The sequence below is a fragment of the Sturnus vulgaris genome, chromosome 12 (assembly GCF_052056855.1).
Source record: "Sturnus vulgaris isolate bStuVul1 chromosome 12, bStuVul1.hap1, whole genome shotgun sequence".
In the NCBI taxonomy this organism is placed as follows: Eukaryota; Metazoa; Chordata; class Aves; order Passeriformes; family Sturnidae; genus Sturnus; species Sturnus vulgaris.
The window spans coordinates 2,560,271-2,579,136 of NC_142254.1; the positions used below are offsets into that span (position 1 = coordinate 2,560,271).

Consider the following 18,866-nt stretch of genomic DNA (forward strand, 5'->3'; position numbering starts at 1 on the left):
TTACAAATAAAGAAACTTTAATTAGGTAATACAGAGCAGAACAGTCCAGTCAGTGGCAGAACACCACAGTATTTACAGAAACTGTAAAAACTGTAAATACAGCAGCAGCAGTGCCTGGAGGCATCGAATGCAAGAGCTTATCCTACAGCTGGAAAGTTGCTGAAGTCTGTGACATTCCACTGTAAATAAAGGTGTTATTAAAAATCACAAACTGCCCTGTGATGACTTTAATAACTTCCTGTGCAGCAGCTCCTGCAAAAGAGAGGGAAAACCAGATGACAGTTAGCAGGTGATATTTAAACAACAGCAAAATAATGATATTTATCTAGCACTCCCTACACTGGAAATTATTTCAGGAGTGCCTGACAAATATCCTAGGAGGCAAAACTGCCTTTCAATACTTCACACTATAAAAGATCAGAGAGCTGCTACTTCAAAAGTTACCTTTGCATACACTTTCTCACTATGTACATACACACAGAGTAAAAATGGGTGAGTGGACAGACCCATGCAAGTTGTGACCTCTGTCAACTGAGAAGCTGAGTTTGAAAAAAAATCATGTAAAACTTAACTGCAAAATAAACTGAAGGGTCACTTCAGTGTGATCCCTCTTAGTTTTCCTGCAGTAGGAAACATTCTGTAATTTCTTCAGAAATTACCTTTATGAATTTTTCTAAAGAATGATACATACCAAGTTTTTTATCAGACAAAAATTCCTACATAAGCAGAATATATAATACATAATTATCTTCAGCACTGCATGAAGCCAAATAAAGTTAACTGATGTATCAATTTTGAGCATCCATTAAAACATATCTGCAGGTTGAATGAAGGTAAGAAACCAAGACTTGTATTTCATAGATCTTTAATATAAGTGTACTATGTTAAAAGAAGACGTGTACTGCACTAATTTTAAAATTATCACTTTTCTTTAAAAAAAAATTAAGCCTCTTTCCAGCATTTTATTTCTAAGCTTGAAGAGCTGATGTACTGAGATTGTTTTTGAAGTTTATTTTACTGATATAACCCTTGCTGCACCCACTTACTCTGTATGTGCTGTAGGAGGTCACATTTACAGAAAGAAGGGGAGGATTGTGCCCTAATGCCATCTGTGACTGCAGCCTGTGATTGCAGCTTTTGCTCTGAGAGTCCGGAGGAATTAAGGCAGCAGAGCTCTGCCTGGGCAGGCTGTTTGTGTGGCCCTGGAGTGTCACCCTTACCTCCCATGAAGGCAGCAACAGCATGAGGCTCTGCAGCTCCGTAGCGACAACTGCACAGAAAGGAACAGTCACAGCCTGCCTGGCCGTTTTACCAACAAAGCCACGCCCCAAAAACAGCACTTACAACTCGTGCACATAGTCATCTTTCACCACTACAGACAACCCATGTTCTTGGAGGAAACCAGTAAGGCATGATTTCAGCTTTCCAATATCATCTTCCACCTGGTAGTTGTAGACACCTGGAAAATAAATCAGCTGTTTCATCACACAACTGTAACCCGACAGTCAAAGCTAATGAGTTTAAATGGCAGCCTAAATATTTTGTTTTCCTAAAAAGTTTCTAAGCCAATTAATGTGTTATTAGTACTAGACTAATAATAATTGAATATTCTGTTGATGCTTCTCATGATAGACAAATGACTGCGTAGCTGAACTGATTCATAATCCACACAACCCATTAATGATACTAATTCAGATAAATTCCTTAAGTTCCCTAAGAGAAAAAACTCTCATTTTAATTTTCACATTTGTAAAGCTGTATTACTATGGAAACAAAGCCACAACTAATGTATTTGCAGTAACTACTGGATCTTTATATTTCTTTTGATGATGTGAAGCAACTGGTATTAACATACCTGGGTATCTGCCATGCTGCTTGTAAAACCTATTGACAGCTCTCAGCATCAAGTACAGCACTATTTCACTGTCTGGGTTATCCATATGGGAAACTGAAAGCAGCAAGAGAACTGGTTAGCTGGTGCAGATGGAATGGAAAAAGCAAGGTTTTGAATTCCCTGAAAACAAACGATAAAATCTGCAGTAGAAAGAAACCTTAATGAATACAGCCTGTGACAGAATCTTAATCAAAAAACTGTAAGATACACAATTTTGCCTCCAAAGTTTATGACAAAACCATATTATATGTATTTAATATAAACTATTTAGTGAAGAAACTCACATTTCAATTCTGGCAGCTGCCCATTTAAATGGGTTTTCCTTAGTGAAAACTTTAGGATTTGAAACAGATGTTTTAAGTATCACGTGTAATGACTGTCATTATCAAACAGGTCTTAAATCCCTTAGCACACAGCTGAATAGTCTTTGTAAATATTAGCTGCTACTTATATCCCACTGCACATTACCAACTAATTCAAGGAGCTTTCACTGAAATGATAAATATTACAAGATGTATGTATACATAAAATGTAAACGTATTTTGTCCAAAATATTCAGAGGACTTGTTTCAATTTCAACATACTTTGATAAATAAGTATTTCTGGCCTTTTTTTATTTATGCAGGCTCAAAAAAAAAAAAAAAGGCAATATAAAACCCAAAAGCAATATTAAGTAACTAGTTTGTTAGTTCACATCCTAAAGAGATAAGCAGAAAGAGGTCAAGATAACTATTTAATTATTTTCATTAGGTCAGGTTAAAGCACCTTTTCAGCTGTCAGAAATAACTGAGGTACAGAAAAGAGAAGTTTGAAGAAAACAATGTTTTATATAGAGTACTACAAGTAAAATCCACAAGAAAACAAAAGCTGAAACGTACATCAATCTGTAAGGTCATTTTTGAAATTTCAAAATCAAATTAAATTCAACATTCTAGACCTAAGAACTCCGTCTCTGTAGTTGAGAGACACATTCCTTACAACAAGAATTTATTTAAATTCACCAAAGACACTGTGACATTCCAAATGATCAAACTGCATAATGCAACAGAACACGTAGCTTACATTTCCTCTTCCTCAGCAAACCATTCCAAGCTGGAAATGCAGCGAGGTTTGTGGCAAGCAGCAGTACTTACTGATTGCATCCTTGCTGCAGGAGTTGGGGCTGTGCTCCTCAGCCAGGGACCGGCAGCGCACCACGCGCAGGAAAGCGGCGTTGCTGCCTGGCCATGGGGACAAGGAGACATTGGCCCATCAGTGCCACCACTTAACAGCACTGCACTCAACACTTCCCTGTTCCTTCCCAGTTTGCAGTAATGAAAGTCTGTTTAACTACCTTTAGCTCTATGGTCAGGAGAGTTTTAGGGAAATAACTTTGTGCTCATGTGGAATCTCCACCTATCTGCCAGGTTAATGTTACGGCTACATCAGAGCAATTCATCAGTCATAGCCACAATGTTTCCCTCTTCCAGGCTGCACATTGTCATGGTTCTTTCAGTTTTCTGCTACATCTCACACTGCCTCATATGTTCTCAATTAATATTTTAACAGCACAGCTATGAGATGGGAAAGGTCATTTTCCAGTATCATTGCTAAGAACCAACCCAGGGTGCAGCTACAACCCAGCACTGAAAAAGGAGCAACTGAGAGGTTCCCCAATGCTTTACCAATGCAGGGGGGCACACTCTTCATGTGTGCCTATAGGGGAGGTTTACAGCAATGAGGAGTCTCAGCAAGGCTGCTGCTGGACATGTGTACACATCTAAGACACACACAGCCTGAAGTGTCATCAGCTGGGTTACAGCTTCTCAGACTACCTCAAGTCTGCAGAGCCCACACTCTGAAACCAGTACCCCAGCACGGGCAAGAGTGCTCAGGTACTCATCATCAGAAAGCAGAGGGCAGCTGCTCCCTGTTGTTTGGAGTGAAAATAATACATAATTTTAAAGCCAACCTTTACAGACTCACTCCTGAGAGATGCTGAACATCTGCTACTTCTCCTGAAAATGAGGGATGTACATCACTTAGTACTTACTTGAAAAATTTAAATACTGACTTACTGCTTAATAACTACATGATCATTCACAAGGTTTTGATTATCTGATCATGTACATAAACCCAGAAGAGAATTCAAGCATACTCACAAAACAATTTCAGTTCTCTCTCTGAAATAGACTCAGGTGCCTAAAAGAGAGAATATACTCATTCCAGTACATACAATGGCCAGAGAATTCCTGCTTTCACATATATATTAATATATTTATTGTGGAATAACTAGTTACTAATGTACCAAAAAAAGTGTCTTAAATTTTAAGTACTATACCCCTGCACACATCTTACTTTAATATGATCAAACCAAATTGATAAATAAAGCAGATACTTCATTCCATTAGAAGAATGGCCATAGGTTTGCACTCACCTTGCCCAAGGACTGTAACAATTTAGCAGCATGGTTCCCCACAGCAGCAATATCCTTCTTTGCTTTTTCACGGTATCTGGTAATAATGAGGAAGTAAATAACTACAGCAGAAAACCATCAACTCCACATTGAAGACTATCTTTTTTTTTGTTTGTTTGTTTTACATTATAAAGGCAAAATACAAGCCACATGAATGGAAGTGGGTTCCCTCAAGGAGTTGTCTACTTACACATTTTGCAATTTGATGAATTTACTGGAGTCTGCAATCATATCAGGAATGGTGCCCCGGACAGGCAAGCTTCCTTGCCCTTCATTTGCCACAAATTCCTTTAAAGCTCGAACCAAAATCCAAAAGGAAGATGACTACAAATGCACAGGAGACAGTCATGTACACAGATGTTATTTACAATGCTTTTTCTACATTTAAGTCTTACCCTTAACTACTCATACCTGCTCTGTGAGTTTTAGGCAGCAATCATCATTAAAAAGCTCTTCAATGCCTCTTGGAACCTGTGAAAATAAATAAATTTGGTTTGTAATCCTTGACTTTTGATTTCTTGAATTATCTCAACATTCACTATACAGGTGAGCCAACTCCAAGTGACCTCAGAGTTTCATGGCAAATCTCTGAATCCAACACAGTCAGTGCTGCTCAGACATATTTCAAACAGCAGCCCTGCCCAAGAACAAGGCAATGCTTCTGAGCAAGATCAATGTCACAAACAAAATCTCACCTGACTTCCATCTTTGACAGAGAAGATTTTAAAAACTGCAGCAGCAGCCATCCCAACTGCCCACCCTGCCTGCTGGGGCAGAGCAGCCGAAAGGCCGGGGAAGGGGAATGGGGCTAAAAATATCAGTGTTTTAGTCAGAATCCTTAACTGCTGCAAGTCAGTCTGGCACATAAACTCAAATAAATATTAATATCCTGGGCCATGTCTTGTAGTGGTTTGGATGACAGCACTAAGTTTTACCTGCTGCTTTCTTGGGAGACTTAACATGACGATCCAAGCAAGGATCAGCACAGTTCAAAACAACAGAACATAATTTAGGAAGAATCACAGAATATGCTTTTGCCCCATGTAGCCTTTGCAATTTACCCCAGGTGAGAAACTAAAGAAATCAGAGCTCAATATTAAACCACGAGTTCCTAGGTCAGGATTATTCAAGAAACAATGAAAACATCACTTCTAACGCTTTTAAGCTTGACCATTTATGAAGGGAATTTTGTAGTTAGTTTCTTCAAGAGGAAAGAAGTCAATTTATTGTATCAGGAGTCCCATGCAGCCCTTCATTTCTACGAAGAGTAACTAGTACAGCCTATGGCTTCAATACAGCACCATTTCAGTAAGTGCTCTCAGTCTCTCTCCCAGCAGTGTATTTAAATCAGCATCAGCCACACCTCTCACGGCTAAACCCTTGCAATTGTACCCAGCACTTCAGAGCTTTTACAGACTGAACTGTAGAAGTCAGACAAGAACTCACTGATGCACTCTGGTTGCTGACTCATTCCAGACTTGAATTCAAGTCTGCAGGAGGGAAATGCAGATTTCTTGCAAGAGCAAGGGACTAAGAACATTTCCATAAGCTGCACTGTCAGTTACTCTAGGTCTATTTAACTACACAATTTCAGTTCTAACATTGTACTAATCCTGTTTTAGCTAAATACAAACGTTTCAAATGGAATTTCTGTCCTAAAACTGAATAATATATTCTGAGAAAATGAGGCAGTTGAAATGGCTTCAGTTTTTTGTTTATTTTACCTCTGTACGATTTAATGCCGTGTTCACATTTTTTATAGCTTCTTCAAAGTTTTCCTCATCTTCCGGGGTCCCATTTTCATTCTTTAAGATACCTTATTGAAAAGAAAAAATTAAAATGCATAACTGTTTGAATTATATTTCGTCTTTTTTGTCTTACCAACAGAGTAGACTGGCTTTGGATGTACCCATAACAGCTACCAGCAAAAAAATGAAAAATAAATCACAAGAAAAAAGATCAGATGTAATTATGAAACTAACTTCATCTAAATCCTGCACATGACTCATTTTCCTGTGATGTTAAGTTGAAGTTACTTAGCACAAAAGCACCAGTTAATTTCTGTAAGAGGGAGCGAATCAAGTTTCATAAGCACTAAATTAACAATTTTTCTTCCCATGCCAGTCATGTTTTGCTGGGGTTTTTTGATCAAATTTGGCAAACATTTATGCATCCACAGAGCAAGCCAGCCCAAGAAAGGGCCTCTGCTAAAGTCTAACATAACCAAAGGTAATGACTATGGATCAGATCTATTCCCTATCACAGACTGGGGTTAAGGACCACTCCAAATTTGTACACAGGCCACCTTCAAGTGAGGAAATTCAGTCAATGGTGTTCTTCTACAACCATTTAAGACAATGCATATAGATCTATAAAATGCCATATGAATTTTAGCACCCTGAAAAGGTATTGGACTGAAAGCCCTGCACAAATGAAGTCATTCACACACCGGTTACAGTGCAGTCAGTGCTGCAGAACCTGGCCATGCAGAGGTGAAGGATTACCAAGCGTCTGATGGGTCAGTGGACACACCAAATACTTGCAGAATAACAATTCCAGTGTCAAAAGCCATTTGCTTTCCTCTTTGACACATTTTAAACAGGATTTTCTCTTAAGGCCTTTGCTCCCACCCAAATCAAAACACACTCTGGATCTTAGGATAAAACATTGACAAGAAACATTTATAAGCAAGTCTGGCATACTAAGATTCACCTGAACAAAACATCCACTTAGCAGAAGAATCATACAGTATATACCAACAGATCCCTCATAAATAAAAACCTGAGAGAATTTGGGATTATTTTTCAGATATCACCTTGTATCTACTTCTGCTGGTAGGAATAAGGGACCACTGGGACATGGATTACCTTGCCGAATCAGTTCTCTGAAGGCTTCTTTCTCTTTGTAACTCTTAGGCAACTGTTCACTTTTCTAAATTTAAAAAACACAGAGAGATTTTTGTCTTAAATACCTAAAACTAAGCCCACTGTGTTCAGACTGCTGAACTCCAGGAGTCTGTCATGCTCACACACTCACTTGTATTTCAATTAGTAATCTTTTTTTTATGATTCCACCTTGTTTTTTATGTTACACACTGCCAAAATAATTAACTGCTTCAGAAAAGACAGACCAATAATAGCAATAATACAGTTTTGCAACATACCTCATTGAACCATTTGGTGAGATACTTGGCTACAATCACAATCCATGGAGTGTGGCTGTGGTCCTGGAATTGAACAGTGGAGAAATCTTTGTCAGATTGAGAAAAGATAAAAAATAGGAAACAAATTAAAAACCTATTTTCAATGTAAATTCCAAATATCCCTTGCACTACTCTAAAGATACGAGACATGTTCTAGATTTTGACTCAGCCATAATGTTCTTTAACTACTACAAAATAAATTATCAAATTATTATGACTTTATTTTAAAAAGGGTGAGCCAAGTTCTCCAATATTTTTCTGGAGTGGAACTCATGTTATGCAGAATCATCCACACTGTAAAGCTCTGAAGCAGTAGGTAAACATAAAAATTACAAAAGTAATTCCAAAAGAGGGTGTGAGGGGTATTCAATCTAACAAAAGATCAAGCTGTCCAATAATACTTCTTGCTTCCCAAGACATGCACCTGTTTAAGACTTAAATAGACTGGAACATCTGGGGCAGAGGCAAAAATAGCTCCTTGTGACTGATGCAAGAGTTGGTTCTGTTCAGATGAGACTTGGCACCAGAGTCATCTGCCAAGAGCCATTTTCACAGAATCCCTGTGCTGTGTCTGTACCTGTGCTGGGGAACACAGTGCAAACACATACCAACCTTTTTGTCCATATGCTCCAAGTCATAATCCTGAACATGTTCTGTCAGTTCTGGAAATGGTTTGTCCAGTCTCAGATCTTCTAACGTATTGTCAGGGTGAGATTCAACAACTGTCAAAAAATGACACAATGCATTTACCAGCTTTATGTCTGGCCTTCAGAACAGAGCTGCACAAATACAGGATCACCTGCTACTTTCACTGCCTGATTCTCAAAGTAAGTGTTCTGTGTAAGTCACCGATACCGTCAGGATAATCCCCAATTTTACTATTTGTTGCAGTTCATAATCCCCATGCATTCCTCATAGAATGCAAACTACCTAAGACAACAAATACTAAATATCACAAGATGAAAATAGACAAACAAAAAACCCCAAAGTGGCATGAGTTACTGAAGCTTTAAACCTTCCAGAGAAGTCTCTATCTCAGTAAATCCTCTAACCTGTATGTTCTTTAATCACAACTCTCATGTAACCAACCAGCCCATAGGTCCTGCAGACCAGCAGAGGAATGTTGGAATTCCACAGAACTTCAGCCAGGTGCAGCAATGTACTGTAAGGAAAAACATGCTTTTTTCAGATCTACAGAAAACAACAGTTAACTATAAAGTTAACTCCTACACCAATTACTTGTAAAAGAGTTCTCTCAGAAAACTCCTCTAATATCATCATGATCCTAAGCATATAAGGTGATTAATTTCATAGAGGAAATTATAGTAAGTTGGAAAAATATTCATCCATTATCTTACTTATGTCTCATTCCACCCTCCCAAAGCTTAAATGAGTTATGAGACAGAGAAATAAAGAATTAGATCCATGTTCTGCAGAGTCCTAACTTTCAGAAGAGGCAGTTCCCATCAGAGGTACAAAAAGGTCTCTAGAAAATGCCATCATTGGCTGTAATTTTCTTTCACAATGACACAGTTCTGTTCTGCTTAAGTTTTTCTGCAAGGAAGTGCCTGTGCATAAATGCACACACATACACATATACATATACTTAGATATATAGATATATAAACCTGCTTTTACAACTGAATGAAAACAGGGAATTCAACCTTAGGTAATTCTTACCTTTCTGGTAGTTGTGTTGCAACCACTAAGTTAAACCGATTAAAAAAGGAAGGGTCATTGTCTAAAAGCTTTTCTGGACTCTAAACAGGGGGAAAAATGTATGTCAGGAAACACTGAAAACTTCTGAGTACAGAGCAAGTCTGCTGAATATAAAGTGTTAAGTGAAAGTTATAAAATTAAGATGAAGTTACAAAATAATGTTTGAAATACATTAAGTGATTTTTGGTGTGAAATACATACAAATGATTTAACTTAAGATCATCTTCCTCAAATGCTGTTTTTATCCTGAATCTATTTAAACTGCAACATCACAAAGCAACACAGAGCTGTTATTTCACATTTTTATCACACTGTATAACACATGCATAGTACTAAGTCAGGAAGACAAACCTCTTCAACAAAGTTTCCAGAAACATCACTATTCAATTCCTGCAATAGCTCCATGGCACTCTGGGCACGATTCTGTTTCAGAGCAATCAGAATGAAACGTAGTTTACACAGTGTATCAGTACTACATCATGCCACCTGCTAACAATGCCAAACCAAGCTGCAACAACAAAACAGCCCCAGGAAACACCCCACAACAAAGCTCATTATAAGCTAAGGCTCCTTACTCCAAGCCTTGCTCATCTGAAGCAAAAATGCATCCCATAATAGTAGGGACTTAGTTTGAGAGCATGTAATACTGTTTTAAAAAGATAAATTGTGAGACAGCTATTTCCTAATTTCCAGTTTCATTACAGAATTTCCAGGAGTTATCTATGCTTCTCATACTCTCTTGTTTTTGTGATTTTCTTTCCCCATTCACCTCTCTACTCCTAGCTTTACTCCTTCAACCACAATGGTCTTCTACCTTGTCCTTCCATAGATCTTAACCATAAGCTCTTCATTTTTTTCTATTCAATCTCACCACAATTGAGTTTATCTTCTCACTTATGACCAACTAAAAAGTAAACATTGGGAATCCTGTTAAAGAATAAACAGACTTTAACCTATACACATATGCTTTTAGCATTATTCATAATACCACGTTTAAATACTCGACATTTCCATGCTTTCAATACATGTAAACTGACATTTATTATTTCCTTACCTGACCAATATGGCTTTTTTGTAGGAAGAAACTGAAAAGGAGACAAAAGAGTTACATGTGAACTTTTATTCTGAAGAAGAAACTGTACTGAAGTCATATTTTGTTCTGCAGGATATGTTGCTGACTCTCATACACAAAAAACCCTAAAATATGCTTTTTCCCACCACTGTTGTATTTTCCTCAGAAACAGTTTCTTAATAAAGCTTTTCAATACCCAAGTCATAAATCTGAAATATAAGACATGCAAAACTTCTCTAGAAGATAAGATCATGCTACAGGTTTTTTCTCACCAGGCTAATCAAAGACTCACTAGCACTGATTTCCTCATATAATGGAATAATATCCTTCCCCCTCACATAACCCCTGTAGGTATTTATGTGCACTGTAACAGAACTTGATCAAGAATTTTTAGGCAAATCATTCTTACAGGATTTTCAAAGTTTCTCACCCTTTTCCCTGATGCACAGAGCTGTTCAAAGCTATGAAAGTTAATAAATGTTTAGCAGTCACAGTTGCACAATGACTAATGAAAATTAAGTCATCTGCATCACCAGAATTAGGAAAAACATATTGAACTACACTGAAACACAAGCACTGTCATAGCTCAAGACTACATCAAACAAGTTAATTTTCACTATTTTCATACTGAATAGAGCATTGTCCTTATAAACCTGACGTGTGAAGCAAACAGACCCGTAAGGTCCACACCTAGCAAGTAAAATAATTTAGCAGCTAATATCAAAATGACCATGCACGCTGTCTTTCACCAACCTCCAAACCCACAGAAGACTTGGAGAAACACAGAGAGGCTTTTATAAGAATTTTACAGGACTTCTTAGCAAATATAGGGATGGAACCACCTATGAAACTCTGTCACTTGTCAATTTGTAATTGAAATAAATAAAAAAACCTACTTATTTCCAACATCTTCTCCAGAGACTCGATTCCCATCGACAATCGTAAATGAACCAATACCTTTGGGGGGAAAAAACCTTTTATGAATAACTTGGCATCATCAAGATATCAGATACATCATAAAGAAATATCTACTGACCTGGCAGCACCAAGTTTTTGAGTATTTCAGTTCCTGTTGCTGTTGCATTTATCACACAAACATGGGCAGCTTCCAACGCTTCTTGGCCATGGTCACCCCACAGTCTGTATTGGGAAGGAAACCAAAACACAGTGAAGTTATTTAACTTCAGATTGCACAGTCAATATAAACAAATAACAAAAACAAAACAAAAAAACAAAAAAAAACAAAAAAAAAAAAAAAAAAAAAAAAAACAAAAAAAAAAAAAAAAAAAAAGGACAGGCATGCTATTATGCATTCACTGCTGAGGACCTAAACAGCACTAACTAAAATAAGCATCCTTAAGGGAATTTACTGTGAAAACGCTGAGACCTTCCAAAGAGCAGTTTTGCTGACATTTCATTTTCTCCAACTTTACACCATATGCATACTCACACCTCTTTCTCTCAGAACATACTAACATACATTAACTTTTTTAAAAGCAGCGTGGGTTAAAATAGTCCTTGCCCAGACTTTGTCCTAATGCAGAACATTTTCTTTTTCCTAACTTTTATTATAAATAATAGGACTTCATATATATTTTTTTAAATTTCTCACAGAAGACACTGAAATACACAGGAGACAGAAATCAGTCTTGCTGAGTCTGGTACTTCAGACCCCTAGAAACAGCAGTGAGGCTGAGAGCAGGCTGGGACAGTCTGGGTCACACGTCCTGCTGATTTCACTGGGGTGGTAACTCACAGAATTTTTAGGGTTGGAAGGGACCTCTGGAGGTCACCCAGCCCAAGCCCTGCTCAGGCAGGGTCACCTGGAGCAGGTGACACAGGAGTGTGTTCAGGTAGGTTTGGAATGTCCTAGAGAGGGAGACTCCACAGCCTCCCTGGGCATCTGCTCCAGGGATCTGCCCCCTCCAGGAAACCAAATTCTTCTTCATGTTGAAATGAAACTTTTGTGTTTAAGTTTGTGGTCACTGCTCCTTGCCCTGCTGCTGGGCACCACCCAGAAGAGTCTGGCACTACCCTCTTACACCCACTTTGTGGAGATATTTCTATGCATTGACGAGATCCCCTCAAAGTTTTCTCTGCTCTGGGCTAACCAGATCCAGCTCCCAGTCTCTCCTCACCAGAGATGCTCCAGACCCCAAATCCTCTCTGTGCCCTCCACAGGACCCTCTCCAGTGGCTCCTTGTCTTTCCTGTACTGAGGAGCCCAGGACTCTGCAGTCCTGAGCTGTACAAAGCTATGGAGGGAACAGCAGAGTGGTATCACCACTGCTTAGCCCTTCACTCACACGTGTCCATGTGGAAACTGAACAGCCACACTGCAGACAGACACCCCTGACCCCGGTGCCATTACCCTTCCCTGATAACTCGGATCTTTTCTGCCCTTCCACAGAACTCCAAGTTGGGTGATGCTGGAGAGTCCAAGGGGCTGCTCTGGTGCCACCTCCCTGCTCCAGCAGGGCCATCCCAGAGCACAGGGCACAGCAGTGTGTCCATGTGGCTCTGGAATATCCCCAGGGAGGAGACTGCACAGCCTCTCTGCACACTCTGCTCAGGGCTGGGCACTGCCCAGGGCAGAAGTTGTGCCTCCTGTGCAGGGGCAGCTCCTGGGCTCAGCCTCTGCCCGTGGCTCTGGTGCCACTGCTGGGCCTGGAGCAGAGCCTGGCTCCATCGTTTTGGCAATCTCTCCTTTACATATTTTTATATATACGGAGAGATATAAATAGATATATATAATATAAACATATAGAATACACATATTTATATATTTATACAACAAACATTTTATAAATAACTTATATATCTTATATAAAAAACATGAGGACCTACGTAGATATATATATATCTATGTATCTCTACCCCCCTTTATATATATATATAAGATTATGTATGCATATACTATCTATATACTCCTCTTAATATATACTATTTATCTGTTTCATATCTACTGTCCGTGTGCCGGTGCAGCCCTCATGGCCCTGCCGGTCGGACACGGCTCCTGATCCCCGCGGCTCCTCCGGGCCCGCAGCAGCCCCGGGGGCCTGTCCCCAGCGCGGTGCCGAGCGGGCCCGTGCTCGCAGGGGGCCGCCGGAGGCGCGGCTCCGCTGCCCGCTCGGTCGGTGCCGGGGTCGGTGCCGGTGCCGGTGCCGGTGCGAGGTACCTGAGCTGGCGGTCGTAGCGCTGCTCCTTGAGGCCGGCCCGGCCCGGCCGCGCCATGGCCGCTGCTGCCGCTGCGCACGCGCGGGGCGGGTCCTGCCCTGCCCTGAGGAGCGGCGCGGGCCGCGCTGCCGTGCCCGGGATGTGCGCCGGGACCGGCGGCTTCTGTGCCTCCCTCCGCCCTGGCTGACAGCAGCACCTGCACTGCTGGAGACTCGAAGCCGGCAGGGTCGGCAGCTCCCGGAATTGTCCCCCTCACTCGTACCCACCCCGTGTTGATCAGCGCCGCCCCCGCCCTGCCCTGTGCCGCGCCTGGGGACACCCTCCACACCCTTTGTCCCTACCTGAGGCCTCAGAGAGAACGGCATTGAACCAGGCCTTCTCCACATCAAGTCATTTAGTCCTAATAATGGTCACAATTGGAGTTGTGATAATTGATAAACGATTGGTGTTAATCACAAAAGCATTGGGGTTTGTATAAACCAGAGTACTAAGCTCTGAAGTGAAGCATGGACACTAGATAAAGGAAATTTGATAAAATAATTATGTTTAAAATCACCTTGTTATATTATATTATTTTGTGTTATGTTACATTATATTATGTTATATTATGTTTTCCAAATAAGTTGTATTGGCTACCAGCTTGCAAAATCCGACTTCCCAATAGCCCTTCCTGCCTTTGTCTGATCAATACAGCCTATCTCAAAAACCAGACTCCCAGAACTTCTCTGGTGCTTATCTGCAAGGACCAGGTGGCTATCTGTGACTGATTATCACCCAAAGGCTTTGTGAATTTGTGTATGGATATTTATTCAACAACCACTGCTTATGACAACAAAAACCCAAAAATTATTGATTACAACAAGAAACCACAGTATAAGAAGAGGCTGCAAACCGAGGTTCAGTGGAGCATGGAGTGGGCGGTGACCCCTCACGTTCCCCAGCGCTGCTTGCTCTTTCTATATCAAATGAAACAATCTAAATTTTGCTGAATATCGAGATTTTTGTCTCTCATTTATAACAGAGCAAACCTGCCCCCAGCAGCTTTCCTCCGTGTCTCAACCTACCCATTCTTTAAAGCAATGTTACACCTCTGCTCAGGGTCCGTTATCCACAGGCTGAGCAGAGAACACAAAAAATAGGAGGCCTACAAAAAATACTTCACAAGAGCACTCCATGCCCAACCATCGGGAATCCAGCCCTCATGGGTACCCCATTCCTAGCAGAATTCCACTCAAAACAGCTCATGGAGAGTTTAATCATGTCCTATCTATGCCTCGGTATGTAAAATGGAGTATGTAAAATTTTCTTAAGAAAATATGTTCTTTGCTGTATTATCTTTGTAACTTTCAAGCCTAATCAACAAGGAGGGAGATTTAATCCATGAAACAGAGCGGCCAACAAGTTCTCAGTGATGCCCAGCTGTTGGAAACACAAATCCCTGGTCAGCAGAATTGCCTTGTTGAGGTTTGGGGCTGGACATGCCCCAGTGATCTCAGCCCCGGGGAGGTTAACAAAGCTCAGGGAGAAGGATTTCCACCCATACACGAGGAATGAAGAATTCATGGGCCACGAGGGCATTTGGCAGAACCCCCAAGATAAGGAAGAAACAAATAAAGGCAACTCAGCGACTGTGTGGAATCAGCTCGGAGTGGGTAAGGGGGAATTGTGGCAGGGGCAGATGAGGAGCACCAACTCATGGAGCACCCGCACAGGAAAGCACCGAGCCAAAGGAGGAGAAGGACAGAGCACGGCAGTAACTGGCATGAGAAGTGAGACACTCATTAACCGATAGAAGAGAGAATACTAATTAAAAAGAGAACTATGTAACGTGTAGCCAATAAACATTCAGGCCTTTGTTTGCTAAAATATATAAATAGGAAAAAGTATGGATAGTTGGGCTGCTTGATTTGTGGAACACCACCGAGCACGAGGCTTGGCAACACTTGACATAATCAATGTCTCAAGTGTGTATTTACTGGCCGTTGCATAGTAATGGATCCAATTTGTCTGGACAAACTCAGTGCCATTCCCAGAATTTATGTTCAAAATGGGCCTTTCTCTGCATCTCTCGATGCACTTTCTGTATGGACCTTTGAGGCATTTTCAGGCAGACTGTGGCAGAAGCCCTGACCTGCAGTCAGGAAAATCTGGTAGGATATATTTTGCAGAGATGCACGTTATTGTAGTTATTCCTGCTTACTATGGAGACAAGAACATGTGAAATATGTTGTGCCTATGTGCTTCTGTTGTGAAGATCTTTCCGTATAGGATCAGCATTGGTTGGACCTTGGTAGTTGTGAGAAACGACACTGTCTTGGTTTGAAAGTAAAACCAGTGCGAGACTCCAAGTCAGTAACACAATTTAATAGGAGAAAAGAGAAAAAAATAAAATACATGCAATAATATAAAAGAAACAACCACCAACACAGTCAGAAATACAACCTGACACCCTGTCAGTCAGGGTTTTGGTCACAGTCTGTATAAATGGTGGCTGCAGTCCTCCTGGATGACAGATGTGGTTCTGTTGAAGCAGTGCTCCTGTAGAAGGTGCAGTTTTCCTCCGAAGATCCAGCGATGATGTGGAAAAGGTCCGACTTTCCTCTGGGATCCAGTAGAAAGGTCTCCCCTCGGGTCCCAAACCCCAGTTTTTTATCTAGGTAGGAAAGGCTTGGCTCCTGCCCCTGGTTGAGGCATCTCCCAATGGGATGATGTAATCTTATCAGTCACACAATAGGACTTAATCGCCCATTAACGGAATATATCTTCTGGAGGAAGGATGGGTTGTGAAAAGATAACGATGATCATCCCCCGATCTTATCAGATGGCACATCAGCAGAGGATATCTCCCACAGAGATAAGGATCACCACCCCTCCCACATTTTAACAGATGGTGATAGAATACACATTTTTGCATTGTACCCCAGGACAGACACTCATTTTTTAAAATTTCAAAGGTTTATTAAACCTTAGCAAAACACACCAGAAGACTGAATAAGGAGAAAAGGCAGCTCTGAGACTCCCCATAGTTCACAGCTACATGCTCGTACTTGTTTACAAAATGGATGCACTGCTTTTTATACTCTCCCAAAGTCTCATCAGTCAACTCTTTCTCTGCCGTTCATTGGTGGATATTACTTTCTTATATCTTGACTGGAGGTCAGGTGTTGTTATGCCACACCTCCTAGTAACAAGCCAGCCCTCCCCAAATGCCCCGAAGGTATTACAAGGGGGAGGGGAAAGAAGACTACGGGAAGATATATTACAATAACATAACTATACATCCACAAAACTTACCTTAACATACACACAATATTTATCCTTTAATTGTGAGAGCCAACCGTTGCATTACTCACCTATAACAAGTGTTAAAAAAAGGAAAAAACTTCCACATCTTAAAAAATTTCAACCAACATTTATGGCATTAAGTTTCAACAGCGAAAGAGAGGTCCTGAAATACTTACATCGTTCACACTGATTTGTTAGTTCATATAAAGTCCGTTATTGTTTTAATCTGTCTGTCTTCAGTAACTTTAGTTGTCTGTATATCTGCTGGAACGATGCCCACAGTAGTGCTTTATTATATGGAGTGGTTTACATCTTGCAGCTGATGTACTACAAAACAGTGCTTCCTCTTTTGTTTCCCATACACGGCAAGTCCAGGAAAGTTAATTTTTCAGGCTTTGTGTTTGCTGTGCCACAGTAAATCCTTCCTTTTGCTGTCATTTCAGTGACCATGGCTGTATTTCAGGGACATTCTGTTTTCCCAAAATCAAAAGCAGTCTCCTGGTCTTGTTCTCTGCTCTGCTGCTTAATCTGGACAAACCATAAATTGCAATAATTCGTATTTCAGGCTTAGTTCCAGAATATAGCTTCCATACCTAGTATAAGGCAGCCAAGTGTGTATAGCTTTAAAAGTAAAAAAAAAAAAAAAAGTAATAAAAAAATGGTGTATGAAGGTGTTGGGAGTTAGGTTTTCTTTCCTTTTGTTCCTTTTTACCTATAGAATTTTTCCCATGAGTTGCTGGGAAACACTGACTGTTGGTACTTACAGGTACTTGAGAAAACAAAAGGTTGGATGGGCCAAGGTAAAAGGGTGGGGGGGGCAACTGCTGGTTTCTTTGCTCTTTGGCTTCAGAGAAGGATGCTCAAGCTGCTGCTCTTCTTATTCTTCGTCTTCTTCTTTGTCTTCATCTTCCTCTCTTTCTTCTCATTCTTCTTCTTCTCCTCTCTTCTTCTTTGTCTTTGTCCTCGTCTTCATCATCATCTTCTTCTTCTTCTTTGTCTTCTTCTTCCTCTTCTTCCTGTTCTTCTTCCCCCTTCTTCTTCTTCTTCTTCTTCTTCTTCTTCTTCTTCTTCTTCTTCTTCTTCTTCTTCTTCTTCTTCTTCTTCTCCTCTCTCTTCTCCCCTTCCCCTGCTCAGAGCCAGCCATTGCTGTCCCAGCCCCGCCGTTCCTTCAGCACAGCTCTGGGTTTCTCTGTGCTGTAGCCCTGCACCCCCTGCCCTGCTGGAATGTCACTGCTGCAGAGTTCTCTGATATATCTGCTCCACCAGCCCAGGATTTCTGCTTGTCCCTGCCCTTCCAGCTCAGTGCTTCTCAGAGTCCTGCAGGGGCACTGGGACTGACTGCCCCAGGGTTGACTGCTTTGCTTCACAAATCTTCTCCTCTCTCCTTTTCCATCTCAGCTGAGAAGGCTGCCTTGGGGTCCCTGGTTCTGTTTGTTATTAATTCCATTGTTGTTGTTGTTGTTGTTTATTTTGCCTTGTTATACATACTAGTAAAGAACTGTTATTCCTATTCTCATATCTTTGCCTGAGAGCCTGTTAATTTCAAAGCTATAATAATTCAGAGGGAGGGGATTTACATTCTCCAGTCCAAGGGATGCTCCAGCCTTCCCTAGCAGATACCTGTCTTTCAAACCAAGACAGAAGGCTGGGAAACTCGTAGGGAACCAGGTACCTCATTCCTCTTTTTCTGCTCCACTTTCCCAAGAGTGTTCCTACTAAATTCCTTCTAATCCCTTGCCCACCTTGGCCCGTGTTTGATTCAAGCTTTTTCTCTTGCACAGTTGTTTGTTAACTATATGCATGTCCTTTTTGTCCTTTTCTTCTTATTCCCTTCTTCACTTTGGCACCAGTTTTTTGTTTTCCCCCTGATGCCAGGAGGAGATTCCCAGTTGAGTTTTACCCTTAGAAATCTCATGACTATCAGAAATTCTGTAGCTGTGGGAGAAGGATGACCACTTTCAGCTCCTGAAGTTCTACTGTATGCATGAGAATCTCAATATATCAATGGACATATATATGTATATATGAGAATATACAAGTTGAAATTTCTGTGGTCAATCAAG

General features: G+C 40.7%; 1 protein-coding gene across 2 annotated transcripts; it reads right to left on the bottom strand.

Moving 5' to 3' along the window:
• NAE1 (NEDD8 activating enzyme E1 subunit 1) lies at window positions 1–13,760 on the bottom strand. 2 transcript variants are annotated; one of them, XM_014892591.2, is made up of 20 exons: window positions 13,520–13,760; window positions 11,379–11,482; window positions 11,239–11,299; window positions 10,325–10,355; window positions 9,622–9,693; window positions 9,232–9,311; window positions 8,604–8,713; window positions 8,164–8,273; window positions 7,513–7,575; window positions 7,217–7,280; window positions 6,074–6,165; window positions 4,761–4,820; window positions 4,540–4,673; window positions 4,311–4,386; window positions 4,036–4,075; window positions 3,028–3,114; window positions 1,856–1,948; window positions 1,345–1,459; window positions 1,221–1,270; window positions 1–252 (listed from the first exon to the last, which is right to left on the bottom strand). In XM_014892591.2, the coding sequence occupies exons 1-20, from the start codon at window positions 13,573–13,575 to the stop codon at window positions 143–145; spliced, it is 1,608 nt and encodes a 535-aa protein (XP_014748077.2). In that variant the 5' UTR covers window positions 13,576–13,760; the 3' UTR covers window positions 1–142. The 2 variants fall into 2 exon arrangements, with proteins under 2 accessions (XP_014748077.2, XP_088027930.1); XM_088171804.1 differs by lacking the exon at window positions 1–252 and having other exon boundaries at window positions 872–1,270.
• Between the last annotated feature and the right edge of the window lie 5,106 nt (window positions 13,761–18,866).

Excerpts from the sequence above, each read along its gene's own strand:
- NAE1 (XM_088171804.1), bottom strand. The coding sequence starts at position 13,575 with ATGGCGCGGCCGGGCCGGGCCGGCCTCAAGGAGCAGCGCTACGACCGC. Across the intron at positions 7,281-7,512 it reads TCACCAAATGGTTCAATGAG|AAAAGTGAACAGTTGCCTAA; the intron begins GTATGTTGCAAA and ends TTTTAAATTTAG. Across the intron at positions 4,387-4,539 it reads TTCATCAAATTGCAAAATGT|ATACCGTGAAAAAGCAAAGA; the intron begins GTAAGTAGACAA and ends CATTATTACCAG.